The 27,926-nt window shown below is 60.7% G+C and overlaps 1 protein-coding gene across 1 annotated transcript in view; it reads right to left on the bottom strand.

The window, feature by feature from the left end:
• The window catches only part of NTNG2 (netrin G2), a 41,055-nt gene that overhangs the window by 5,156 nt on the left and 7,973 nt on the right, over positions 1–27,926 (bottom strand). Inside the window, exons 2-4 of the mRNA XM_058672688.1 lie at positions 19,939–20,582; positions 3,834–4,006; positions 2,172–2,198 (exon numbers count right to left, since the gene is read on the bottom strand). Of these exons, the coding sequence (XP_058528671.1) occupies positions 2,172–2,198; positions 3,834–4,006; positions 19,939–20,582 (844 nt within the window). The remainder of the gene's footprint in view (positions 1–2,171; positions 2,199–3,833; positions 4,007–19,938; positions 20,583–27,926) is intronic.

Raw genomic sequence — 27,926 nt, forward strand, 5'->3', positions numbered from 1 at the left:
TAAACCGAGGAGGGTGCATGCGGATGTGAACTTAGACGGGAGCTGTCTGTTCTGCAGGCTGGTCCCTGTGTGGACCCCATGCTTGTTGAGGAGCACAGTTAGGTGGCGTCCCATCTCAGGCAGTGGGCATGGCTGCAGCTGCCAAGGGTGCTATGTTCTAGCCAGGACACGGTGCCCCTCTGATGCAGGAGTGTCCTTGGACATGTGATTGGTCCCCCAGGTCACTGCCCTCCCAGGGCCTTGTTCCGGGCTGGATCTCAAAGAACAAACCCAAGACCTGGGCAGGAAAGTGCTGGAGCTGCTGCACCTGGGAGTCAGGAGCTGCCGGACATCAAACTGACATTAATGTGGTGTTGTGGGAGGCGCAGAGGCTGCCAAGTCAAAACTGGCAAGGGCTTAATTAGAGCCACGGCCGCACCAGCCCCAGAGGCGTCCTGCATCCCAGCTGCCTTCTCAGCACCCTCTGCAGCCACGGGGGGGAGAGGACAGACACATCCCAAGGCATCTACTGCTGGGAGACCCCTGGAGGGATGAGGGGCCCGTCGGGGGGCAGGGGAGTTGGGCTCTGCATGGGGCATGCTCAGGTGTACAGGAGGCAGTTCTGGTGGTGGCCCATGCCACGTGCCAAGACCAGATGGAGGTCCGTCTGTCACTGTGGAACGAGGAGGAGGAAGAGCCAGGCAGGCAGGAAAGCCCCAGGGCCTGGGGGCCGTGGCGTCTGCGGCCAGTGAGGCTGTGCATGTCCCAACCCTGGGACAGTGGGCAGCTGCCGCCACTCAACAGCAGCTTCATGGAGTCTAAGTGCTATACCGCAAAATCTGGAAGTTGCTCTAAGCTTCATTCACCACACCCAGGGAACAAGGGAGGCAATAGCTGAGCATTCCCCGGGACAGCCTGCTCTGTGCCAAGTGGACCCGGTGTGCTGGGTGACTACAGAGGTGCGGGGCGCTCCTGGTACCCTGGGGACGGCTTAGCCTCCTCCCAGCCACAGGCCCCAGAGTCCTCATCACGGATTCTGAGTACTCCCCTTCGCCCGGTGTTGTGTCAGAGCCAGGGTGTAAATGTAAATCAGGCTTCCTGACGGACTCAGCCAGTTCTACGGAGCCCGCCCACGGACAGGGCTCCTCTTTGCCTGAATGTCAGGGTGACCCTTCTAATCAATGCGCCAGAGCAGCAGGTGGAACATTCCAGAACTGGGTTGGCTCCCTGGCTGGGTGCTAAGCAGGCCCGCACTAGGGTTCAAGCTTTGACTATTCTAAGAGCAGACACGAGAGGCAGACAAGAGCAGAAAGGGGAGCAGTGGGGGGTCACTGGTTGCACCCTGGCACCCACCTGTGGGCTCTGGCATGCTGTGGGCCCGGGGAGCTAAAGCAGTGGGCTTAAGGGGGGTGGGAGTGGTGGGGCCCCTCTGCATGGCCACAGTGGCCATGGGGGCTTGGGGAACAGGCTCTTTCCGGGACCTGCTGATGCCTGGTGAGAGACGGAAAACAGTGAGAGGATGTGAGGGCAGTGGTGCCACGGGGTCCAGCTTCCTTCCAGTGCCCGCTCGGCTGTGGCGTCCCTGCAGGACCTGAGTCCTGGGGCATGGCTGAGACCTAGGGTCCGCCAGGGCCGTGCTAGTTGACCTTGGCAGTATCTTTCCCTGCAGGGGTAGTGAGGATGATACAAGATGCTGCAGCGTCCTGCCCGGCACGGAGCCTGGTGTGGTGAGCGGAGGAGAACCCTTTCCAGGTGGCTTCCTACAGCCCTGCCCCCACCTCTGGCGACTTGGCAGGACCCCTCGTCCTTCCAGCAGATGCCCCCATGCTAATCACCGGGGCAGGACAGGGCAGACCACCCCCAGCCCCACCAAGGGCCAGGTTGGCTGTAGGGACTTCCTGGGAACAGTGGCTGTAGGCAAGAGGTCCAGGTTGGGAAGGGGCAGGGAGTCCCAGGGTTGGGGTACCCCAGGGACCTGCAGAAGGCCCCACCCTGCTTTCCAAAGCAGCAGGAATGAAGCTCCTAGGCGGGCTGAGTGGCTGGGCCACAGAGACGATAATCATGATGACAATGAGGGTGACAATGGGAGGGCGTAAGGGGGAGGGAGGGGACGGGGCTGAGCCCCAGGATGTCTGAGCCCCCTTTTCCCCCCTGCGTGCAGCACAGTGGGGCAGCACCAGGCGTGTACTTACTGCCCCAAGCAGAACCTGCAGCGGCACCTGTTGGGGTAGAACAGAGGTCACAGAGTGGCCAGCCCCCTGGGAGTCATCTCCATCAGCAGGGCTGGCTGGCTGGCCAGGAGCCCGCCTCCCAGGGTGCACGACGCATGGGGGGAGCTGGTGGGGGCAGCAACCACTGCTGCCCCTGGAGAGCTTGAGTTCCCCTCCCCAGGAACTCGGTTCTCCCAACAGCCCCAAACAGGGAGGTTCCTGAGGCGGGTCCTAGGGCTGGGGCACTGGGCAGGGTGGGGGTTGGCTGTGAGCCCGAGGCAGCCCTCACCCCTGGGTCTCTGCCCGCGCTCCAGGAAGCCCAGATCACGATGGGAGCAGGGCCTCCCCATCCCCGGGTGAGCATGTCCTTTCCAGCACCAGAGGAGGACGGCGAGGCCTCTTCTTCCAGCGGCCCCCAGAAGGGACTGGGTGACACCTGAGCCTTGTCTAAGGAGCAGGGGCGAGGGAGGCTGTGGCCTGGGACACCCCCTCCTCCCTTCTCTTAAACAAGGCAGGGAGGAGCACAGACTTGGGGGAACCTGGTGGGGGGCAGTCACAGAGTGGACTGACAAGGGCACGGGTCCCTGCCCAGCAAGACTCCGGGGTAGCGGATCTGAGCGGAACCCGCAAGGATCACGGCTGCAGCAAAGCAAGCTCCAGCAAGCTCGGGTCTCAGAATGCTGGACGGTGACAAAGGCAGGGGCGCTGGGTCACAGTGCCCGAGGTCAAGGGCAGCTCCAAGGGAGGGGGCAGTGTGGTGGAGGGGAGCCTAGCCAAGATGAGCCTCCTTGTTGATTTGGGTTCCTGCGGGTAGGGGCAGGTGCAGGCTGCATCCCCGTTGCCCCAGGGAAAGTGGGCACAGGAGCAATCCTGACCCAAGAGCCCCTCACCCCTTGACCTGGGGGTCTATAGATGCTCCCAGCACTACCACCTCCTCCTGCTGGCCGGCAGGGGTGGGTCCAGCTCTTAGGCCCTGCAGGGAAGAGGGGGGCTAGGGTCTGTGGTCCCCCAGTGAGGGATCTGTAGGCTCGGGCCTCGAGTCAGTGGGCATCCAGAAGCAGGCAGACGGGAGGGCATATGGCTGGGTGGCAGGGGATGAAGCATGGGGGGCTTGGGCAGCAGAGCCAGTAAGTGGCCTTGAGTCTCAGTGCTGGACCTCAGTGTGCTCATGTGGAGAATGGGGGCACTGCAAGGGCTGGGTGAGAGAGCATGCCCATCGTTTCAGTCTCAGGAGAGAATGAAGCCCCAACCTCAGCCGGGGCAAGGGCACCGCATCCAGGGTCAGCTGGGGGATTCTCTACCACATGCCACGGTCTCCTGGATACACCTGTGCTCGGTGCTGGGGGGCCCCCAAGGCGTCCCTGTGCACACACAGGTGGACTTGCCCAGCTCCCCTGAGCGAGATGCAGGGAGGACCAGGCAGAGAACAGAGCAGGCTCAGACAGTGACAGCCCAGTCTGGGACTGCAAAGGGACTTGCTGCAAGGCTGGGAGCCCGGCTAAACGCATGTACACGCCCAGGCACAAGCAGGTGGATTTGTACATGCTGGCATGTTTCTGCATGTGCGCATGTGTGCCACGTGTGTATGTGAGCTTGCGCTCCTGGGTGGGGCGTAGAAGGCAGGGAGAGCCCGCCAGGACCTACAGGCATTGGGGGAGCCGTGAGGCAGCGGCAGGTAGGAGCCAGCGCGCCACGAACGCGTGCGGAAGTTCTTCTTGCACTTGCCGCAGTCGGGGCCCGTCGTGTTGTGCTCACACTCGCACTGCAGACTGCCCTCCCGCACCGAGCACAGGTTGGCATGCAGGTTGCACTTGCACCTGGGGAGAGAGAGAGGATCAGAGAGCCCCCTGCTGCCCGGTGGGCAGGGGAGGGTTGGCTGGCCCAGCAGGAGACCCTGGAGGCCAGCAGCTCAACCCTCACCAGGTCAGCTGCCCTCGTGAGTCCCTTGGCAGCCCACACTGTCGGCCTGTCCCCTCCTCTGATGGTGCTGGAAGGTTCAGCTGCGGGAAGCCGTCAGGGTTCCTCAGTCCAGGATGCTGATCACGTCTGCTTGTGATGGACTGCAGTGGGCTGACGGCTAGCAAGTTTGGCCACTGGCTGCGTGTTGTGTAACTGGCGGGGTGGGGTGGCAGGCAGCATCCACAACCTCGGAGAGCAACCGAGAGGAGCCCCACTCCCAAAGCCAGCCAAGTCATCCCCACACGCTTTATTCATTCAGATGTTCACAGGCAGCTAATTCTGGAAATTGGTAAATTACAGGGGAAGCAGCGAGTATTTATCCTGCCTGTGCTAACAGCAAGTGGCTGGGGTGGGGAGTGGTGGGTGGAACCGCCCGTTTCTGGGGTTTGGGATGGACCCACGGCAGCGGCAGGTGGCAGGGGTGTGACCTTGGAAGCCCACATGTGCCTGATGTTGACACACCGAGTCGTTCAGGAAGTAAACAGGAGGAGTGAAATCTGCTTAGTGCCAGGGCCTGCTGAGGCCATGCTCCCACTGCTGCGAGCCGGGCCTCTGATCGGGGCAACTGCGTGCAACAGACACTGACACGGAGGGAAGGGTGAGGAGACAGGCGCAGGCACCCTGGGACCTTGGCTCTGTCAACCTGTGTGAGCCAAGAAAAGTGGGACATCCCAAGACCCTGGAAACACATGGTGTCAGGTGGGGGAGGGGAACCCATTCAATGTGACGCTGGTCTTGTGGATCCAGTGTTTTGAAAGGTTCTTATCATCTTTTTATTTTTTTTAAGATTTATTTCATTTTTATTTCAACGTCAGTTACAGAGAGAAGGAGAGACAGAGAAATCTTTCATCTACTGGTTCACTCCGCAAATGGCTGCTACAGCCAGAGCTGAGCCAGTGCAATGCCAGCAGCCTCCTCCAGGTCTCCCACGCGGGTGCAGGGTTCCAAGGCTTCGGGCCGTCCTCGACTGCTTTCCCAGGCCACAAGCAGGGAGCTGGATAGGAAGTGGGGCTGCCAGGACACAAAACGGCACCCATGTGGGATGCCAGCTTTGCAAGTGTAGGCTTAACCTCCTACACCCTGGTGCTGGCCCCCAAATGGGCAGAAATGGGTACAGAGCTGCTTGTGGCCTGGGAAAACAGTGGAGGACGCCCCAAAGCCTTGGGACCCTGCACTCGCGTGGGAGACCTGAAGGAGGTTCCTGGCTCCTGGCTTCAGATCAGCTCAGCTCTGACTATTGCAGCCATTTGGGCAGTGAACAAGCAGATGGAAGATCTCTCTCTCCTTTCCCTGTAATTCTGCCTTTAAAATAAACATAAAGAGAGAGTGAGAGCAAGCAATAGTGTGAGGGAGGATGGGAAGACGCTGGTCCAAGATGTGGCCAGGAGGGAGGAGGAAGAGGCGGCAGCTGCAGCTGGTCCAGCAGCAGCCCTGCGAAGCCTGACATTTGCTCTGAGTAGCGGTTTGGCTCACTGGGGTTGCTCCCTGGACATGGTGCTATCTGGGAACAGAAGCTGGGGCAGGAGCTGCTGAGACGGCCAGGGACAGTGGCCTGGACCTGTGGCGGCACCTGCATCTCCCAGGTGCATTCTCAAGGGAGTTGGATAGGAAGTGGAGCAGCCATGTCTTGAACCAGTGCCTGTATGGGATGCCAGCGCTGCAGACAGCGGCTTGACCCGTTATACAGCACTGGCTCCCATGCAGCTGGGCTTTGACAAACCAGAAACAATGTCCTCTGGTGACAGGGCTTCCCTAGGCTGTGTGACCTCAGGTGTCTGTCCAAACCACAACTCGTCCAACATCAACAGTGGAAGTGCAGGACAGCAAAGGCCATCGTACCTGAGGGGTGAGGGGAGGCGGGATGTGTACGGCTGAAGCTCTGCACCTCGGCTCAGCTTCCCTTTGCGCCTGAACCAGTCAGGTTTGCACTTCCACCACAGGTCAGCGGGCTGGGAGTGGGGGGCGGGTGCAGCTGGCTTGGAAGCTGGTCCCACTCTCCCACCCCCATCCCCGGGAGGGAAGAGAGGTGGATCGCCAAAGTCCTGCTCATGCCTTCCAGTCGAGGGGCCCTGAGGTTTTACAGGTGCAGCATGAAGACACCTGTGCACCCCACCCCATCTGGAGTCACATGCGGGCCTACGATGGGCTCCGTCCTGCCACGTGCACCCTGCTCCAGTCCCCTGGGAACAGAAAGTGTGCTGGGCATGAGCCTTTTCCATCAAGCAGGCAACACTCTCCCGGGAACCCCCCAGCCAGTCAGGGTCTCAGTGCACCTTAGCTCCTCAAATGGTCTGACAAGTCCTGCAGGGAGGAAGCAACACCTGCTTGGCCTTGGAAGGTTTGAATATTTCCTTCTGGCCTTCTATTTCACCCCCTCTGCTCTGGCTGAGCGAGCTGGGGAGGAACCCCGGGCAGTGGAGATCCAGGAACCTGCCCCATCCACACTGCTCTTCAGAGGAAGGGATATTTTTAGCTATCAGCTACGAGAGGAAAAGATGCCATCCACCTGGGTTGGTCACATTGACCTTGGCTTATTAAAAATGCATACCAGAGCAGCACCATCTGAACAGCATATTGTGGCGGTGATGACAGGAGTCCTGGGATGCCAACGCAGGACGTACCTAGGCAGCACAGGTGTGGAGCCGGCAATGCAAGGTCACCCACTCGGTCAGCCGCTCTGCCCTGTCCTGTCTTCTACAGGAATGTGGCTACCTGACCTGGCTTCTCTACCGCCCGGCTGGACACTGGAACGAGCTGAGACCCTCCTCCGGGCAGGCCCTGGTGGCCGGGCTGCCCAGGACCCACGTGCTGAGACAGGCTGCACTCACAGCAGGTGCTGTGAGGCATCTGGGGCCTGAACTCACTGGCTCCCTCTTGGGGTTCCTGTCTCCACGCGTCTCTCCGTGTCTGTCTGAGCTTGCCTGCAGGTGCCTGGGGCTCCCTCTGCCTATCCCTGCCCCCTCCTAAAGCTGGCACCCAGAGACCAAATGCCATCCCTGCAGGGAGGCTGCGCCATGCAGCCCGTCCCCACTCTCCCCCATCATATGCGGGACGCATGGGAAGGTTTCCTGCATTGTTCGCTATTTGCAACTGGATTTCTTCCAGATGTCCAGCTCACCAAATCTGTGAGCTTCAATGTGTCCTGGCCTAGGTGCGGTCAGACCAGAAGTCTGACACTGAGTAGGTGAATGAATGAACGAGCGAATGAGTGAATTAGATGGGAAAGTCAGCTCTCAAGGGATGGACCCTAACTTCATACAGCACACACACAGGGGGAACTCAAGAGACCTGAAGACCGTGACAGCTCCCAGAACAAAATCCAGGGGCCAATCCTCACAACCTGTGTTTAGGGGTGCGCCTCAGCCCTGGCCCCAAACCACAGGAGACAGGACAGTCTGGGGAGCCGGACGGCATCTCAGCTTTGTACCTTTGTGTTTCCGAGAGAAACCGAGCCACAGCAGGGGAGAAAACCTGTGTACACTGTGTCCGCAGCAGGTGGCTCAGTTACAGGAGCACCACATCGGGGAAGGAACCTGCCCAGGCATCTCTGCAACAGAGCCAGCGAGCCCCGGGAGGGCTGCCCCGCCACCGGCCAGCAGGGCAGGTCGGGATCCTGCCCGACAGGACCGGCGAGGGGCTCAGGAATGCTGCGACTTGCTTACAAAGCGAGTGTCCCTCATCACAGCCTGGTTCGAGTCCCGGCCACTGCAGTTCCATTCCAGGTCCCTGCCAATGAGCCCTGGGAAAGCAGCAGTCTGCCCAAGTGTTTCAGTCCCTACTACCCACATGGGGCCCCGGTAAAGCTCCCGGCGCCAGCCTGGCCCAGCCTGGCTGTGGGACCCATTTGGGAAGTGAGCCAGCAGATGAAGGATCTCTCTCTGTCACTCTGCCTTTTGAAAAGATAAGTAAGCTTTTAAGAGCACAAGTATTGGGGAAGAGGTGGAGGGACCAGGACTGTCATGCCCTGGGTCGGGGGGAAGGGAGGGACAGTGGGGCAGCCGCTGTGGAAAGGAAGTGGGTTGTGCAGGTGGCACATGAGCGATGACTGCCACCCATCTGGGACAGCCACTCGGAGGCCCTGCTGCCAGGGCCGGGCACGAGAGGGTGAGGCCTCAGAGGAGCAGGGCAGCCTCACCGGTCAGGGGGACGCAGCTTTTGCAAGAGAGACTGTGGGAGGGGCTGCAGGGGGAACGCGCTGGCTGCCCCCATCTTGGGCACTTGCGAGGGAAGGCTGTGTGGTGTGCGAAACTGTGGGTGCAGGCGTGGATGAATACGTGAACGGGATGTGGGGAAGCCGTGAGGGACTGACCTGAACACCCACAGCCTGGGCAACGTCTTCTGCACACCTCTGGACAGCGTCTTGCTTTTTGTACAAACCTCCCACATCATCCCTGCAGGCCGCCAACTGTTTGTTCTGCACAAGGAGCCAGTGCTGGGCCCTTCCCATGATCGGTGCAGCTCCTGCTCCATTCCGCAATTGGGGCAGCCGAGGCCTGGGTAGGGACACCCCTGGCTGTGTGGGATCCAGCGAGCCTGACACCAGAGCTGCGGGTACACTCAGCCCTGTCCATTGTGGCTCATGCTGAATTTGCTTGTTTGTTTGATAAACAGAGAGAGAGATCTTCCATCTGCTAGTCCGCTTCCCAACTAGCCGCAACAGAAGCTAGAACTTCATTCAGGTCTCCCACGTGCATACAGGGATCCAAAGACTTGGGCCATCCCTCTCTGCTTCCCAAGGCACATAGCAGGGAGCTGGATTGCAAGTGGAACAGCCAGGATTTGAACCAGCATCTACACGGGATGTGGGTACCGCAGGGCGGAGGATCAGTCTGCTCCACCACAGAACCAGGCCTCTGCACAGGTTCACCAATGAGTCTCCATTTTGTTACCTGAGAGTGCAAGCAATAACCCTGCCTACCTCCATCATGACGTGGGTCGTTCACGAGTGACCAACAGAACGGATGGAGGGCCCTAAGGAACACACCTCCGCTGCCTGCCCAGCCCCACCTACACAGGGCAGGCTCCGCTTGCATCCTCAAGAAATTCACTGCCCATCTTGGAGACACAGAGATTGAGTGTCCATCTGCTGGGTCACTGCCTACATGCCTGTGTCCGCCAGGTCCACGGCGCGGGCTGCGGCCAGGAGTCAGGCACTTCTGCTTCCACCCCGGGATGTGCACCTGCTGCAAGCTGGGATTCAAAGCTGAGTCAGGACGTGAATCTGGGTTCTCCACTATGGAATGTGGGTGTCCAGGCCTGGGTTTAACTGCTGCCCTAAGCCCCATCTCTATCCCCACAGCTTGGGGTCTGCGCCCTCTCTTGGTGGGCTGTGAGACAACAGTCCTCTTCACAGCTCCCCCTGGGAAACCCTCATCAAGTTGCTGAACTTCCTTGGGCCTCAGTCTTCCAGTCTGCAAACTGGGTGATGGCTAAAGCAGGGGCCTCCTAGAGGAACATGCCACAGAGACGCTGTGGAAATGTCAGCCTCTTGCCTGAGGCTGGCGGTCCCAACAGCTTCTCACGCACCGTGTGGCCGCTCCGACAGGGATCAATCGCTGGTCTCGAGTCCACTGTGTACACAAGGAAATGACGCAGCGGCCCCCGACTGGTGGGCAGTGGCGCCAGCGGTTCCCGAACGCATGCGCAGAGCCACGGGCCCCTCCTCCCGCTTCCTCCTTCCATCCCTCGCTCTATCTCTCCTCCCTTCCCCGGAGGGCCCGGGGGATGCAGTAAATACAATAAATGAGCAAACCGGCATCAGTAACTGCCCGTGCTCACCCCTGGACGGAGGCTGTGCAGTACTGACCAAGTCTGGGTGGAAACCTGGCAGCGCCACTCTACCCATTTCCCAGGTCAGGGTCAGGGGTCAGGGCCGGGCTGCACCCAGTTTCTGGGTGGAAGATGCAACTCTGAACTGGGACCTCTGCTCTCTGGGCCGGCTCTGGGTCGCCTAGGCTTGCTTCAGACAGGCCAGGAGAGGGGGTCCTGGAGCCAGGGCCTCCCACCCCGGGCCAGCTGCCCAGACCCCAATCGTGAGTTCCCGGTCCAGCCTGGGAGATGGAACTCCAGAAGCAGATCTCTCTGGCCTGGTGCCCAGAGCAGGGTGGGGAGCACCTCCTGAGCAGGACTCCCCACTGAGCCCCAGAAGGGCCCTCCTCCTCCAGGGATCAACTTTCTCAAGTGCTTTGTGGAGGTGACCTTCGGAACCATCCATCTCGCCAGAGAGCAACGCCCGGGCCGCCTGCCCCCTACACAGCACTTTTCGGCTCATCCATCAGAAGGCATTATTTAATCATGAGCAGAGGGACAGAGCCCGGCCAGCCAGCCCTGCCCACCAGGACCTGCTGCTCCCCCACCCCCCACTGCAAACTCAGGGTTTTAACTCTTTCTGTGGCTCTGTCCATGCGCGAGGGGCGGGGGGGGGAGACAGGGAGAGAGGAGAGGAGATAGCTGGAGAGGGGGAAGAGCAGGAGAGAGAGGAGAGGGAGAGAAAGAGAGATGAAGGCAGGAAAGAGGAACGGGGGAGAGGGAGGGAGAGAGAGCTGACTCAGCACCCCGATTCCAGCCCTGTGCTGATCAGCTGGTGTCCTTGACCAAGCGACTTCTCTGGGTGTCAGTGCACTGGTCACCCCAGGAAGCACCGTGGTGGCTGTGCAGCTGCCCGGAAGGCACCGGCATACAGTGGGCACTCAGCACTTGTCCAGGGAGCGACCTCCAGGCAAGGGTGGGTGGCTCTGGGCGCAGCATCTGGCTGTTTCACTGGGCAGCCGCTGCTGGGCCAGAGGCAGGGGCCCCGGAGTCCTGGCCAGCCTGACCCCGCAGCCCCTCTGGTGCTTGTATCCTGTGCCTGCTCGGCAGACACCACGGAGCAAGAGGGCCACTGCCGGTGGCAGTCACTTCCCCACACAGCCCTGATCCGGCCGACCTGTCACCAGCAACAGAGGGAGGAGCAGCGTGTGTGCGCACACACTTGCTGCGGGTGAAAGGTCACGGGGTATCCTCTGCCAGCTCCCCAGGGGGGCTTCCCAGTTCTCTGAACCCTTGCACCCCATCCCCACGGGCCACAGTCACGCTGGTGCTCAGTCCCTCACCAACTGCCTCAGGCAAAGTGCATGTCACACAGCCCAGGGAATGGGGGATGGCGCGGGGGTGGGGTTCCCGACAGCCACACGCAGAATGGCTAGGTGCCAGCTGGAGCCAAGCTGGAGCGTGCCCTGCCCTGCAGGGAGATGCTCATCGTGCCCAGGAGATGCCAGCAGGGGTACCATCTGGGCACAGGCCTGGCACAGGCCAGTGCCATGAAAATCGTGAGCCGGGCCCTTCCCCTGCCCGCCAGGGGAGCAGGGCATTTGGAGCAGCTCCCAGACAGGAGGCTGGTGGGATGTAGGTCAGCTTGCGGCTGCCAGGAGGAGTGATGTCACCCAGCCCCTGGGGACACACAGGGAGCGGCATGCTAGAGGCACCCAGGGTGAGCCCTGAGAAACCGGGTGCAGAGGCCAGGGCCTGGGGGACCCCTCCCCTCCCTGCAGGTCACCTGCATGACCCCTGCCCTGACCCCTTGCACAGCAGCCTGGACTGGGGTACCCCATCCCCACCAGCCACAGCCACACTCCTGCTCAATCCGCCGCCCACTCGTGTCCTAACTCCTTGACAGCTACCAGGAGGGAGCCCATGGCTGTGTGGGCGCGTTCAGGCACAGCCCTGGGCGATATGGCTGTTCTCTGGGGACAGGAGCCAGGGTGCAGCTGCCTCAGCCACCTCTTGTCCAGATGTTGACATCCCTCATCAGTGTGCCTGTCTGAGGGCTCCACTTCCATGCAGCTTCTTGCTCACGCTCACGCACCCTGGGAGGGGGGCATGATGGCACGGGGACCTGGGTCCCGGCTGCCCAGATGGGCTCCTGGCTCCGGCCAGGTCCGGCCCTGGCTGGTGAGGCCATTTGGAGAGTGAAGCAGCGGATGTAAGAGCTGCCTCAGCAGACTGCCTGCTGCTTGTGGGGTTGGGAAGGAAAGCTCCCGGATGTTGGGAGTTTGGGACTGGCCAGCCTGGCCGCTGACCTGAGACTGGCGCAGGGGAGGGGAGGGCTGGAGCTGTCGAGGTGGGGGTGGCGTGGAGGTGCAGGGGAGGGCCCAGGCCGTCCGGGCCTCTCCAAGGAAACACGGACAGACCAGCAGCCACTGCTCCCGGAAGACAATCAGGCCGGCAATTGAGTTCATTGCTGAAATCAGATTTGGGCTTCTGCTCCAAGTCCGTTTCTATTAAGTGCTTTAACATACATCACCTCTCTCCGGCTGCTGATAAACCCTGTTAGCCGGCACAGAACCACAGGCAGCAGGCGGGAGGCTGGGGATGGCGGCGCCTCGGGGGGTCGCCATGGCTGTAGCCCAGGCATGCAAAAGGCCCCCACCGCCTGGCCCCATGGGGACAAGGAGCTCTTTCCTCCCCCAGGGAACACGGGGTGTGGTGGGGGAAGGGTAAGCGGCGGCCGCTGGCAACTACATTCCTGTTCATTTGCTTGTGAACAAATGAAGTCACAAATGAATGAATCCACCCCCTCCCACACACACACAGCATGCCTGGCTGGCTCAGAACCTGCTGGCGTGGGCAGTAGGTACGTATGCCTGGTGCAGCCCAGGTCTGGGACAGGTCTCCTGGACAGACACTCACTAAGCCAAGTGGGGGGTGGAGAGAGCGACATGGGGCGCTGGACTGTATTCCAGCAGGCGGTGGGAGAGTGAGCTGCAAGTGGGGGCTGTGATGGGGGGAGGGGAGGGGCTTCCCAGGCTGCTGGGGGGTGGCTTGCTGGCTTCCTGCAGACACAGCTGCTCAGGGAAGGGGTGATACCTCTCCTTGGGGCAGGGCACAATGAGGGGCCTCCTGTGGAGGGCAGGCAGGTGGAGCAGGCCGGAGTGCAGAATGTGGCAGAAGCCCAAGTGCAAAGAGGACAGCTAGAAAACAGGCCAACAGCATTGAGAACCCAGGGCCAGCGGTGTCAAGACCCACCAGGACTTGGGTGGCCAGGGGTGGGCATGTGGGTGGCTGCCTGGTGTCCAAGCACCCTGATGCCTGGGTGGGGGGTGGGGGTGTGTGTGAGCCTGCAGTACATCGTGGATGCAGGCGGAGTGTGTGCAGCCTGCGGGGAGACACAGATGTTAGAACCTAAAATGCTTGGTTGGCCCAGAGCCGTGGCACAGTAAGCTAAACTTCCACCTGTAGCACCAGTATCCTGCATGAGCACTGGTTCATATCGCAGCTGCTCCACTTCCCATCCAGCTCCCTGCTTGTGGCCTGGGAAAGCAGCAGAGGACGGCCCAAAGCCTTGGGACTCTGCACCTGCATGGGAGATCCAGAAGAGGTTCCTGGATTTAATTAGTTCACCTCTGGCGGTTGCAGCCATTTGGGGAGTGACCCAGCAGTAGATGGAAGATCTCTCTCTCTCCCTCCCTCCCTCCCTCCCTCTGCTTCTCTCTTTGTAACTCTACCTTCCAATACAAATCATCTTTTGTTTTTTAAAGCATGCTTGGCACCGGAGCCCACATGCCCCAGGTGGGCAGGCAGCATTAGGTCTGCCCTACAGTTGGTGGTGGGGTAGGAACAAGGCCTGTCCTGCTCACGGGTCTGCAACCTGTACCCTCTGGCTCCCCAACCTGTCTGGCCCAGGCCCCAGGAGCCCCGATTATGGCTTAGGGGCTTTTCAAGTCACCAAGCTGCCTGTAGGGTTCAGCAGCCTGCAGGGTCTGGGCTGTACATCCTTGCTCCCAGGGGGACAGCTGGTTGGAGTCCTCTCTGTGGGGGTCACATGGACCACACCGAAAGTTAGAGTGAGCTGCTGTTTCCTGGGGCCAAGGCTGGAGAGAGAGAGCCAGACACAAGGTGGGATCCCCCGCTGGCAGGCTTCCTCACTCTCCTCTGGACTCGCCCACACCTGCTCCTGATAAGGCCACCCTTGGTCCGCTGTTTGCCAAGCTCATGGGTCCCGCAGCAGCAGCGGACATGGGGCCTGCTCCATGGCAGCATCTTCCTGCTCAGATGGGGCCCCTCGACCCCTGGGCCCCCCAGCTGGCTCCACCTGCTCCACATTCAGCCTCCTTGCTCCAGCGTCCGGCAATCTGTGCGGGCTCAGGGCTCTCTGTGTGCCTCCTATTTTTCTCAGAGGCCTTGCACCCTTCTCAGCATCAGTTGGCACCTTCTGAGTGCCCAGCTTCCATGCCTGTGCACTGCCTGGTGCAAGGGGCATCTTATGCCCACTAAAGGTCCAAAACAGAACCCAGCCTGTCTGAAGAAGTTATTGGCACTCCTCCACATCTCAGGATCTGCCAGCCACACCTGAGCAGTTCCACAGAGAACCAAGGCGGGTTTACCTCAGCAGGCCTGGTCTATGATCACCCCAACCTGGGAGCTGCCCTGTGTCTTTCCATGGGGGCCAGGGAGGCAGCCATAGATACCAAACAAGTGCAAGCCCCATCACATGGGTGCATGCCCCAACCACACAGATGTACGCCCCCATCCATACAGGTGCATGCCCCATCACACAGGGACACCCCCCTTCCACACAGGTGCACACGCTCCATCCACACAGGTGCACGCCCCTAATCACACAGGTGCATGCTCCCAGCCATGCAGGCGCAGGTACATGACCCTTCCACACAGGTACACATCTCCCCTCACCACAGTTAAAAGGAGCGAGCAGCACAGACAGGGTCAAGGGCAGCATCCTGAGCCAAACATGCCCACGTCAGAGTGCCTGCTGCAAAGGTCCCCTTGTAGGACATTTCAAAAGACAGAGCCACGGTGCCAGGCAGCAGCTGAGTGACTGCTGGCAGCGGGGTGTGCAGCAGGGCCTTCTTAGGGAGAGGAGCAGGGCTGCAGTGTGATCTCTTCAAACGAGCCTCCAGAGGGTCAATGTTACAGGAGGAAAAGGCCTCCACAAACATTTTACAAACCACCCCCTTCACACAGAGTCATCCCAGGATCTGGGAACAGCCCCCAGGTCCCCATCGCCTCACAGTCCCCTGGATTCCTCCTGTACATTACCTCTGCACAACCCTCCAAACCTGGTCCAGGCTCACAGACCTGCCTGCACTCCCTGCTGCTCCCCAGTAGCCCTAAAATTCCAAGTGTTAGACTTCCCACACTGCAGCCTCCCTGCCCACAGCCCTGCAGTGCCCTCACCAAACTCAGGACTGGGCAAGCCTCCTTCTGTGGCTGCCAGCTCCTCTCTCACCCCCATTCCAGCTCCAGGGCACCTGGCACCTGCCCCCTCTCACCCTCCTCAGGCTGGGTCGTGCACCACTCTTATATTGCCCTCAGAGTGTTCCAGCAGGCACCTGCAGGCTCCTTGGCCACTGAGTGGGGTTATTCCCACATTCTTTCTCCTGGCACATCAGCCACACAAGGCTCTAGGACCAGCCCAGAGCAGGTGTCTGTTAGGAGCTGAACTGTGTCCCCCAAAAGGGCTCATTGAGACCCTATATCCACAATGCTTTTTGAGCAACCTTATCTGGAACTAGGGCCTTTGTGGGTGTGCTTGAGCTATGAGCTGGTGTCACCAGCCACTGCCAAGGCTGATGCCTACAGAACAGCCAGCCAGGGTGTGTCAGAGAGCAGACAGGGCAGGCCAGCAGCCGCTGGAAGCAGGGGCAGAGGCTGCAACAGCCCCGCTATGAGAGGCTCCAGCCAGCAGCACCTTGACCTCTGGCCTCTGGAATCAGTGTCAATCGATTGGGTTCTGTTATTTCATACCCATCCCGGGGCTGGTGCAGTGAGTTAGGCTGCTGACTGCAACGCTGCATGGGCTCCAGTCCAGGCTGCTCCACTTCTAACCCAGCTCCCTGCTGATACGCCTAATCCTGCCACCCACGTGGGAAACTTGGAAGGAGCTCCTGGCTGACTTGGTCCAGCTCTGGCTGCTGTGGCATTTGGTGAGTGAACCAGTGGATAGAAGATCTCTCTCTCTCTCTGCCTTTCACAATAAATAAATAAATAAAACAAATCTTAAAAAAAAGCTGCCTGGCAGAGTAGCACACGCTGGAATCCCATATGTGTGCCAATTTGTGTCTTGGCTTCTCCACTTCCCATCCAGCTCCCTGCTTGTGGCTTGGGAAAGCAGTGGAGGACGGCCCAAAGCCTTGGACCCTGCAGCCACAAGGGAGACCCAGAAGAAGTTCCGGGCTCCTGGCTTCGGATCAGCTCAGTTCTGGCCGTTGTAGTCACTTGGGGAGTGAACCAGCAGATGGAAGATCTGTCTGTCTCTCCTTCTCTCTGTATATCTGATTTTTCAATAAAATTTTTTTTTTAAAATTACAGCTATAAAAAAGAACACAAAACTACTTTTCCAGGGGCTCTGCCAGCTCCCCTGGGGAATGATATGACAATGGGGGCCTCTCTCTGAGCAGGCACCCACCCACAGCAGCCCCGGACACACTGTGGCCCAGGGCAGTCTGCCCTCAGCAGAAGCCACACAAGGCCTTTTCCCTGGAGCCAGCAGGAGGCCGTCTCTGCTGAGGCAGGCCAGCCACACCCCAGGGCCGTGGCCACAGTCACAGGGCGGCCGCCACGCTGCACGGCTGGTGGTGAGCCGGGCTGGTGGGAGGCCAGGAACTAGCTATGACGGCTGAGATGCCCACGGGAGCCGAGCAGCATCTGTGCTTCCAGGAGCCCACAGGCCTTTCAGGTCCACCCTCCTCCCTCCCAGGAGATCACAGCCCCTTGGGAGAAGGCTGTTGCGGCCAGCCGCCTGCAGGCCACACGCACGGCCCATTTTCAGCATTCTCGCAGTCCCACACTGACTCGCCAGGCTGCCACGGAGCCCCTGAAGACCCCTCTCCTCGCTCCTCTTTCCCTCTGAAACGTTTCCGTTTCTTTCTTTGCTGGCTGAGCTGTACTATCCCCCACTACAGTGACAGCATTGCACATTCCCGCCAACAATGAATGGGGCTCCAATCTGGCCACATCCTCACTACACCTGCTATTTCCTGTTTCCCTGGCAACAGCTCCTCTATCTAGGATGCTCATCTATTTCTCAGCCCTTGAGCCTCGGTTCTCACCTCTGGGTAATGGATGATGAGCTCACGGGGCAGCTTTGAGACCTGACCTGGGAGCCTGGCTCAGCCACACTCTGTTGGGGCCTGGCTTCTCACACAAGTCTGCACCCCAAGCCCCTGGGCCGCTGTGTGCCCTTGTCTACCTCTGTCTTCTTGCACAAGCCAGAGGTCAGTGGGCATGGATGGAGCCAGGACGAGGCCAGAAACATGGAGGGAAGAGCTTCGAGGCAGGAGGGCAGGACCCAGGGGGAGCGGCGCACAGAAGCCACCTTCCTGTCCAGCTGTTGTGTGCTCTCCTGCCCCCAACCACTCCCCCCACCGTTCCCCCATGAGGACCCACCCCCACATGAAAGGACTGTAGATCTGGAAGGGGAAGCTGCTAGGGTGTCCCCAGGGCAGAGGGCCACCGTTGGGCCTGGGTTTGGACCTCTGCCTGTCTCGCTGTGTGACCACCTCATCCTCAGCGGGGAGGGATCGCAGGGTGGGGATCAGGCCTGGCTTGTTCTGTAACCTGGGGAGTTAAATGGCAAGGACAGTCTCACGGTGCCCAAACACTGGGCTCGGCAGCAGGACAGCCTGCTATTGTGGCCAGGTGGCGGCAGAGCTGGCAACACCACGGGGTCCCCAGGAATGGCTTCACCAAGGAGTGTCCTCCTCCCCAAGTGCACAACCAGGCGCTCTGGCGGCGTCACCTGCTACTGTCCTGGCCAGTGGCAAGCTGGCTCTGACGTGGGGACCCTGCTTGAGTCCCTGATGGAGCTCAGGGCTCCCTGGGGAAGCCCAAGGCAGGACAGAGAGCAGGTGTGATCCTGGGAGGGTCTGGGTGTCACTCCCTGTAACCCTTGAGCTGCGAAGCCCGGTGGGAGTGGAGGGCTGGAGGACGTGTCTCGCTGGCCTGGGTCATGCAGAGGCCGAGCACCAGAAGCCTGGGATCCCACAGCCGCGCCCACAGACTGGTGCTTCCCACAGGAGTCCTGCTTTTCAGCATCCCATCCCGGGAGCAGGCATCAGCCCAGCGGTGTAGATGGGGAGTGCCAGGACGCAATTCCGGGGCCTGGGGCCCTGGCTCCTCCCAGCTGCCGGCCAACGCAGCCTCTGGGAACAGCGATGGCTAGAGGGATCAGCCTGCTGCCCCTCACATGGCAAAGCTGGACTCCGTTCCTGGCTCCCAGTCCTGGCCATTGTGGATATGTGGGGTGTGAACTAGCCAGTCTTGTGCTGTGTGTATGTGTGTGTGTGTGTGTGTGTGTGTGGTGGGGAGGGACTGGAGACCACAGGTCCAAACCCCGGGCGCCTGGCTGTGCAGCTGCTCCTCCCCCATCTGCTGCCGGGGCTTCACTCCCGCCACAACCTGCCACTGCCTTTGTCCACATGCAGTCTATGCAAAGCCAAAGAATACGCAGACCCAAGCTGAAACAAGAGCCCTTGCTGGCCCTGCTGTCCATCACCTCTGCCCCCTCACTCCACCCTTGCTGGCCCTGCTGTCCACCACCTCTGCCCCCTCACCCCACCCTTGCTGGCCCTGCTGTCCACCACCTCTGCCCCCTCACCCCACCCTGCCTCAGCAGCGGGTGCCCACCCCACCCCCTTCTCAAGGTTTATCCAGGACCGTGCAGCAAACTGCCTTTTCTTCCCAGCAGGAATGTCCTCCAGGTCAGCAACAAAGCCAGCACTTGGTGGCTGCCCGGGGTGGGACGTCCCTGCTTGGGGCCCCAGCCGCCTTGGGCCTCACTTCCGCCCCCTGCTAGGCTGCCCCTGTCCCTGCATGCCACTTCAGAAAGCACATATTACAGGCCAGGAACTATTCCGAGGGACTCCCACGTTCACTTGCCAAGCCCTTGCACAATCCCATGCGAGGGTTCTGGTCACTGGGCACGCCACATCACGCAGGGGCCCAGCTCCTATTGACTGGAGCATCACCTGCCCACAAACACACAGGCCCTCGAGGCCGTTGCTGGACTGGTTTCGCAGGTCATGACAGTCTTGGGCCTAAAGTGCCCTCAGGACCTCCTCTCCAGAGCCAGGTTAACTCAGCAGGCCTAGGGGTGGGGGAGTGTGGTGTCCACACGCTGCAAAGCCAGAGTGGCCTTGGCCCAGCTCCCAGGAGACCACTGTCCCCCTGGGCTCTGGGAGTCTATTGTCTGCTATGAGGGTCTATCCCTGTTGGCAGGGGTCTTGGGTCCTGCAGGGGGTGTGTACACGAAGGATGTAATTTACGTTGCACAGCAGGGCAGCCGGCCATGCAGTATGCCCCTGATGTCTGGAGCAGAGGCTGAGGTAGACCCTGCGGGCAGGGAGCCACACCTCTGTGGTCAGCTTGCCATGAGACCCCTGGCTCCAAGGCTCAGGCCGGCTGCCCCAGCTGGCAGCACCACACCACCCACGTGCGGTCACACATCATCGAGAGGGGCACGTGCTGTCTGCAGACCTTCCCCAGGGAAGCTTGGCCTCTGTGTCTCCCGTTCCCTGCCCCTCCGCACCTCCTCCTGTCGTGGAGGGTCACCTGCCAGCTTTCTCTCCAGAGGGCAGCGACTGCGAACTCCGCCGCTTTGCCGAGTCCCTCTGGCACATGATCGCGCCAAGGATGGTCCTGGACCACTGAGTCCGCGGCCAGCCACCAGGCTGTCCTCCCAGCCCTGCCTTCACAGCCCAGCAGACCCAGACCCTCAGGCTTGCGGATCATGCCTCCGCCTAGGGGCCAGGTGACATCCCAGGCGACAGCCTGGTGGCCCGGCCGCAGACCTTACCTGCCGACGACCTCGATGTTGGAGATGGCGTAGAAGTACTTGTAGAGGTTTTCACGCTGCACGTAGGTGCCGCCCAGCGCCGGACGCAGCAGCCGCATGCGCAGGTCGGTGAGCGTGAAGAACTCCTTGAGCCCCTTGGCGCTCTCCAGGCGCGTGTAGAGATTGTCCATGTTGCGCAGGTCCGGGCCGGCGAAGATGGCCAGGCGGTCCCGCACCTCGAAGCGCACGTGCTTCTCCTTCTTAGAGCCCGCCCAGCGTGAGTACTCCTCGGTGCAGAGCACACGGTGCGCGCTGGAGGAGGACATGTCGCGGGCGCGCCGCGCCGGCATGCCAAAGGCCTCCGAGCAGTCCTCGGCGTAGAACTGGTAGGGCTGCCATGTGCGCCCGTTGTCCAGCGACTTCTCCAGGACCATGACCGTGGGCCGGCCGTACTCGAAGGTCACCACGACATCGTCCGTCAGCTCCACGCTCTTGTTCCACGACAGGGTGATGTTGGCCTCGAGCGGGCTGGGGTAGCGGCTCCATGTGATGCTCTGCCAATAGGTGACCAGCCCCTCGTCCTCCCTGTCCAGCATGAGCCGGGGCGGGTGGGCCAGGTCCGGGTTGGAGGCATCACATTCATTACTGCACAAGTAGGGGTTCTCCTGCAGCAGGCAGACAAGGGGAGGATGGACACAGGCCGCTGGCCACAGTGGGGCTACCTGGCTACCCAGCAGTCACCCAGCCCGTACCCCAATAACCAGGCAGCAGGGCAAGTCTCCTACGTGAGCATTTCACACCTGTCTCCCCAGGATCTGCTGATGCTCAGCTTCTCAGAGAAACACACACACAACCGCTCTGGGCGATACCAAGAAAGGCAAGTGTCAGACCCTTCTCCAAAGTCCCCCACGGTGACGGCAGCATTGTGGTCTAAAGTGACCGTCTGTAATGCAGGCATCCCACACGGGCACCAGTTCATGTCCCAGCTGCTCCACTTCCCTCCCAGCTCCCTGCTAGTGGCCTGAGAAAGCAGCAGAGGACGGCCCAAAGCCTTGGGACGCTACACCTGAGTGGGAGACCCAGATGGAGCTCTGGGTTCCTGGTCTGATCCAGGGCTAGCTATTGTAATCATCTGGGCAGTGAACTGACAGACAGAAGATCTCTCTTCCCTCTCTCTCTGTAACTCTTGACTTTTGAATAAAGAAATCTTTAAAAAAAAAAAAAAGTCCCCTATAGTTTCCTATCACCTGGAAAATAAAGTCCCTGCTCTTGGCTCTTGGACGCACTGACTGTACCCTTCTCAACACACACCCGGTGACACTGTGACCTGCCCTCCCCACACCTGGCACTGCGGCTGACCCTCCCAGGGCCCAGCCTGGCGGACCCTCCGTCCCAGAAGCCCTGCTGACCCTGCCTCTGAGCCTCTGCTTTTCCTTGTTGCTACAGCCTTTTCCACCGCTGTCGGCCTGACGTCCCCACTCACACTCTTCACACTTCAAACACCCCCATGCCAGGATGCCCCCAGCCCTTCCATCAGCACTGTGGGGTTGGGGAACCCCTTGGGGTGCCTCCCCCATCCCCATCCCCTGCCCTCCTCCCTGTGTGCCATGCTTTATCATGAACTGCTCAACGGCGCGAGCCGCCCGGCAGAGGACAGAAGCTGAGCAGTCGTGGAGTCCCGAGCCAGATCCGCACCCAGCCCTGGGAACAGCATCAGCTGTGATGGGAGTCTCGGCACACACAGTCCACATCCCGAGGGTCAGAGAGGCAGTGGCTCCTCCTGTCCTGTGCCCACGGGTGGCCAGGGCCCGAGGGGGTCAAGGTGGAGCATGGGGCCATTCCAGGTCAACGGCTGCTGACCCTGCACGTGCCAAACCACAGGTGGCATGGTCGAACCTTGCTGCGCTCTGTGTGAGCCAAACACAGCTTTGGAGAGATGGTTAACGAACAGACATGTGTACACATGCAACTGTACAGGTGTACACAGCACCGCTACACACCAGCCCTCAGCTGTTAGGCCGCTCGCTCTCAGCCACAGCAGGAGGGGACACACTGCCCTGCTCCCACCAGCCCCGCCAGGTGACATGCCTTCGGCTATGGGCTTGATCCTCTATGTTGAAGCAGGGCAGATGCCCAGGCCCCCTGAAGGCCCTTCAGTGGGTAGGGCCACCCTGGCACGTCCCACCACAGGCTGCCCACGGCCTTCTGTGGCCCTATTAGCCCTCTCCGCAGTCCCGCTGCATGCCAATGTCCTCTGTACCCGGCCTGCCCTGGGGCCCTGGCACGAGGCAGGGAGCTCTCCCTGGAGTCTGGCACCTGTCGAACAGAGGGGAAACAGGCTTCCCTGGGATGGAGGTACAGTACTTCAGCGGGTTAGGTTTCTCCCCTCCCTGCCTGGTTCACTCGCACCACGACACCCCAAGGAGGGCCCTGGCTCAGGTACATTGTAGGGACAAGCTGCCTCACACCCTGGCCAGTGACCCTGCTTGGTGGCCCTGAATGCAGTACAGTCAGGTGGCTCCCTGGTTTCTGGGGCTAGAGCTGGCAGGCGCAGTGGGGAGGGGAGCCTAGGACATCCCCCAGGCCCCTGTAGACTGAGCTGTGACTATGACGTCTGGGAGGAGGGGCGGCGTGCAGGTGCAACTAGTCAGCCCTGCCCTCCCTGCCACTAGAACGTCCATAGATGTCCACACGACACCCATCACTTCGAGTCATCAGTGTAACCCTTCCCCTGCTGTCCTTGTCCCCTCCCACGCACCCCATGCTCTCCATGGTGGGGTGGGGGAGCCCAGGCTCTCTAAAGCCCCAGCTGTGCCTGGCTGTCCATCATGGGGAAGACTGGTGCCTTGAGCCCAGGCAGCAGACAGGGTCCTCCGACCTGGCCTCTCCCGAGCTGCCCTGAGCAGCAGATGGTGAAGACTAATGAATCAGCCTGCAAGCCGCCCGGCCCTGCACCTGCTGGGAGCAGGCGGCCACCAACGAGCTCAGCAAACAGATCCCAGGCCGCTGCCACCCCCGTTCGCGCTCTCTCCTCCTCGCTCTTGGACATCCCACCACCCTTGCACCAGCCTTGAACCCTGGGGTCTGGATCTCCCCTGAGCCACAGGTAGGGGCTATGCTGGACCCACAGCCCTCCTAACAGGGGAGGGTCCCCAGCATGAAGTTGAGGATTCGAACAATCCAGAAAGCAGCATCACCCCCACCACCTGAATGAATTCCTTGGAATTGACCCCAGAAAAATGCAAAACCAACAACCCTTCTCATAGAACGCCACACGGGTGGAAGTTCTGTGTCTCCCCTTACTTTGGGCCTGGGGTGGCCAAGCTAGCTCTGGGGCACCCCTCCCCCGAGTTCCATCCCCGCTCTGTCCTTCCTTTGCGAGGAAGCTTTGTCCTAGGCTCTGCTTTCCAACCTGTATCAAGCAAGTTGATGTGAACAAAAGGCTTCAGAAGTGTCCCTGCCAGGGCAGCTGGACACACCAGCTTGGGGACCTCTCAGCCGAGATGCCCCATTTATCGGAGGGAACACGGTGAACAACCCAGCCCGGCCACCCTGGAGCTGTGGACAGGAAACCACAGCCACTGTCGCCCTGGGTTGGCTGTGTCGGGAGATGGGTGGCACTGTAGTTATGGCTACTTCACAGGTGGACCCTGATTGCTCTGGCCTTCGGGGGGAACCTCACGTCGGGAATCCTGGGAAACCCAGCGTCTGGGGAACCTGGCATGCATGCTCTTCCCCACAGAGGCAAGCCACCTTGGAGGTCAGGCAGTGCAGCCGGGGGAGCAGCAGGGACGATGCACAGAGGCAACAGACAAGCCTCCCACTCGGCCCTCCAGCCAGAACCAGTGTAGGGAGAAGCCGTCTGACAGGACACCTTCAAACCCTGGTAAGGCCTCCTAGCTGCTTTCTTTCATGTTATTTTCTGCACACGAGGTACAGTTGTTAAGTCAGAGGCCAGCTTGTAAACAGCGCAGACAGGGCTGCAGGCAAGGAGACAGAATTGAATGGGGATGCAGGTTGCTAGCGGGGGCAGGCCCCAGGGTTGGAAGGAACAGCCATCTACAGCTCCCAGCCACAGCCACTGAGGCAAGGTGTCGCGTGGCAAGGATGTCATGGGCGGTGCCTGGCCCCACGGCTGGAGCCAGCAGCCACGTCCAACCCAGAGCCCCCTGTGCCCACTCGCATGTCCAGCTGGGGCCCCTGCAGGGTGGGGTTCTTGTCTTTGCCGTCTGCGCCGTTCATGTAACTTGTGTCCAAGACACCAGTCCAGCCTTGCTGCTGCCACCGAAAGTCAAAGAAGCGGGACACACACCCTCCTTGACTGCAACGAGGGGCCGGGGGGAATTCTCACTAACAGATCACTTCCTCTTTATGGGTAAGAAAAGTTGCAGCAGGAATAAATTATTAACAGGGCGGAAACAGAGCTTCTGCTAGGAGCCGCTTCCAATTCCAGCTGCCCCGACGATGGTCTCTAAGTCTCCAACCCCCAGCTCCTTGCTCGCTTGTCTCCTTCTGTGGCTTCATTGACCCCTGCCCCCCTGCCCCTGCCCCTGCCCTTTGCTTCTCTTCTCTGAGCCAAAGCCCTGGGCAGCAAGGTCACTGGAAACTCGCCTGCTGGAAACCCACCCGCCGTCCCCCTGGGAGATGCTGCTTGGGGCAAGGTTTCGTTTTTTCTTTTTCTTCCGCCAGGCCCCAATCAATTCCCCAGGGCACAGGCAAGACCAGAGTCTCGCGGGGGAGGCGGCAGCTCAGGGCTTGGCCATCCCAGTGGCCACGCCCCGGGGCATGCGCTGGGCACAGGCCCACCTGGGCTCTGTCTCAGGCCACCTCCTATGCATCTCATCTAGTCTCTCACCCCACACAGCCTGCCAGGAAAGAGTGCCGAGAATGCTCCCTGAAACTTTGTCTATGGTTTTCCTCCTAGAACCTTCTGTGGCTCAGGGCACGAACTGAGGTTCATCCACTTTGGGACCTCACTCCCTGGCCCAGGGTCGTGCAGAGACAGTTGGCAAACACTTGCACATTGAGCTGTGGGCCTTGACTGTGGACCTCAGGGTTGCCTGGGGCCCGAGTAAGGCGGGCAGCTCACTCAGCACCCTGGCAGCAGGTCCTGGGACCCTTGGGGGAGGGGCAGAAGGGCCAGGACCCCACCTATGGGCGTCCTCCTCTGGCATCCCAGGCAGACAAGGGTTAATTTCTCTAGGAATTGAAAACTGAATCCTTTAAAAATAAATAAATAAAGCACCATAGGAAAGCAGGCCCTGGGCATATGTGGCTCCCTCCCACGGCCAGACTTCCAGGAACGCTGGGCAGGGAAACTCCGTCCCCCCAGCAGGCGGCCTGTGCCAGATGAGCCGCAGCCCCCACCCAGTGGGGGTATCTGTCCTGGCCGGCACCCTCACCACCACCACGGCAGGTGGGTGATCACCTGGCCAGGCTCTGCTTTGCCAAGCCGTTTGGGCCTGGGCTCCCGCAAGGCTCTGAACACTTTTCTGACAATGGAGAGGGGGCTGGGCTGGCACTTGCTCCCCCCACCCCCAGGGCCAGTGAGTGCTTGGGAGAGCTGTTATCTCTTCTCCTCCCTTCCTCCCACTCTTCCTCTCCCCTACTTAGCCACCTCCCCTCACCCCTACTCCCTTCCTCTCTTCCTCCCCTCCTCCTCCATCTCCCCCTCCCTGCACGCGGCTGGACCTGTTCATCCTGACAGCCGCCTGCCTGCTAAGTGCTAGCCTCTCAGGACACTGAGGTCCCCTCTCGCTGTCCACGCCACTCCCCACACAGCTGGGCGTTTTTACTGAACTCTTTCTATAAAAGTAAACACGAGAAGGAGGGGAAGGCACTAGGTGGAGGGGTGGGGCGGCTGGGCGAGCAGCCGGCAAAGTGCAGTATTGATTGGGGAGGATGTGCGGAGAGCCCAGCGCCCTGCTCCGTGAAAGCCTGCGCAGGGCGCGAGCAGACGCTGACGGCCTCCTGGAGCGGCCGCTGCCCGCATGAATATTGCATCAGGGACACAGGGAGGGAGGGAGGCCCGGCTTCACTGCGGGGCTGGGTGAGGGGCAGGGCGGCTGTGTCCCTCTGAAGAGGTGGGCACAGGGCAGGTGCCCCTCCCTGGATTCTGGGGGCTTTGGGCCCTGCTTTCAGCAACACAGCTGAAAGCAGGGGCTCTGCTGGCAGCTCTGCCCCTTCGGGCTCCTCTGTGGGGTCCCGAGTCCCACAGGCCACAGACCAATTCCTCCAGTGTGTCCCCACCTCATGAGTGCTCTGGGAAGCCAGGGGGGCCACCTGCACCTCTTGGGTGCTCAGCTGGAGTCTTCAGTCCATGCCTCCTCTCAGCAGGGCCTCTCTGCCCCACCCAAGGATGTCTCAGCAATGGGTAGCCCCTGGGTGGCTGGGACCCTAGAGGAGGCTGGCTGGGGCACACCTGGGCACACCTGAGCGGAGGCAGTCGGGGAGGGGAGCTGGCCTGGTAGCGGCTCACCGATTGGTTCATTCACATGCTCGTCAGCTCTCCGACTGGAGCTGACTGTCCATCAAAACACCTGGCAGGTAGAGGAGGAACACCTAGGAGCCACGGGGTTTGGCAAGGTTCTTCCACCGGAGGCCCCAAATCTGCTCCTGCAGCAGGCCCAATCAGGCACCCACACCCTCACTGTGGCAGTGGAGGACCCGAGGAGGGGCTGGCGGGGTGCTTAGGGAAGCTGCTAGGTGTGCTGGCCAAGGCCAGGCAGGCCGCGAGAAGGGGGACAGAGACAGGACCAGGCCACGGCGCACGATGCTGCAGGGAGCCAGGGGTTAATGCACAAGGCGGCGCTGGGAGCGAGGAGCTGAGGCCACAGCTGTGACATTTAGCAGCTGCAAAGCAGCCCTGCTTCTGGCTGCCTTCTCCTTCTAGGACCAGAGATTAACCCCCTGGCAGCACACTGGGCAGCCTTCCTCCCCCTCACCCCACAGAGCACCCAGGAAGGCAGAACTGGGAGGGGGCCCTCACGGCTCCAACAGAGGGGGGAAGCCTGGGGGGACAGGGCCTCTCCCACTTGGCTCCTTTAAGAGGGTTAAGGCTTGGCGGTGCGGGGGCGGGGGGCGCGGGCAGTGCATTGCGGAGCAGTGCAGGGGTTCTGGCTGGGGGAGGTACTGTCTGGGCCAGGGACGTATCTGGGGTTGAGGTCTCCCCATAGACACAGACCTCAGCATGGCTGGGTCTCATTTGGCTCCCTAGGGTGTGCCTACACCAAGGGCAGCTAATCAGCAGGGAGGACGCCACCATCCTGCCCTGGCCACTCTCCCATTTATTTTTAGGTCCCTTGCTAGGTGTTGGTGGCATACCTCGCCTCCCCTTTCCTAGCAAAGCAGCTCAAGTTGCCCTGGACAAAGGCATTGCTCCACGCACAGAGCTGCTGCTGATAGACATGAACTACGTGCATGATCAAACAAACGGCGGGGCATGGCGGACTGCGAAGCGTCCCAAGGGGCAGGGGTGAGGTACACACCACTGCCACCTCCTGCTCCCCCCGACCAGCAGCCATCCTTTCTGGGGCACACGGCATGCCAGGCCAGGCTACTCAGGTACCCATAGGCACAGCACACACACACAAGCCAGCCAGGCCCCAGGGAGGGGGCGGGGCGGGGGGAGCAGCCCGCTTGGGAGCCTCGCAGCTGAATCCACTCAACCCACAGGGAATTGGGGGAGGGAGCCAGATGTCAGATTTTTCTGCTTGGAGGCTGTGTGACCTTGAGTGACAGCCTGAGCCTCTCTGAACCCAGAATCTACATATCCGAAAGGATGGAAAGAGGGTCCAAAAGCAAATGTCCATTAGGCAGAGTCCTGCTCCAGGCCACTCAGGAGCTGGGCCCCAGCGCTACGTCAGCCAGTTTCCGATGGTGCAGGGAGGGCATGGGGCAGGGACAGCTGGCTTCTCTCCCTGCTGCTGTCCCCTGCCTTAACCACTCGGGATCGCCCCGAGTCTCATCCACCCTGATGCTCTCCCATCCCTTTCTCTCTCAGAATCCTC

Source organism: Ochotona princeps, chromosome 14 (assembly GCF_030435755.1).
Source record: "Ochotona princeps isolate mOchPri1 chromosome 14, mOchPri1.hap1, whole genome shotgun sequence".
NCBI classification, from domain to species: domain Eukaryota; kingdom Metazoa; phylum Chordata; class Mammalia; order Lagomorpha; family Ochotonidae; genus Ochotona; species Ochotona princeps.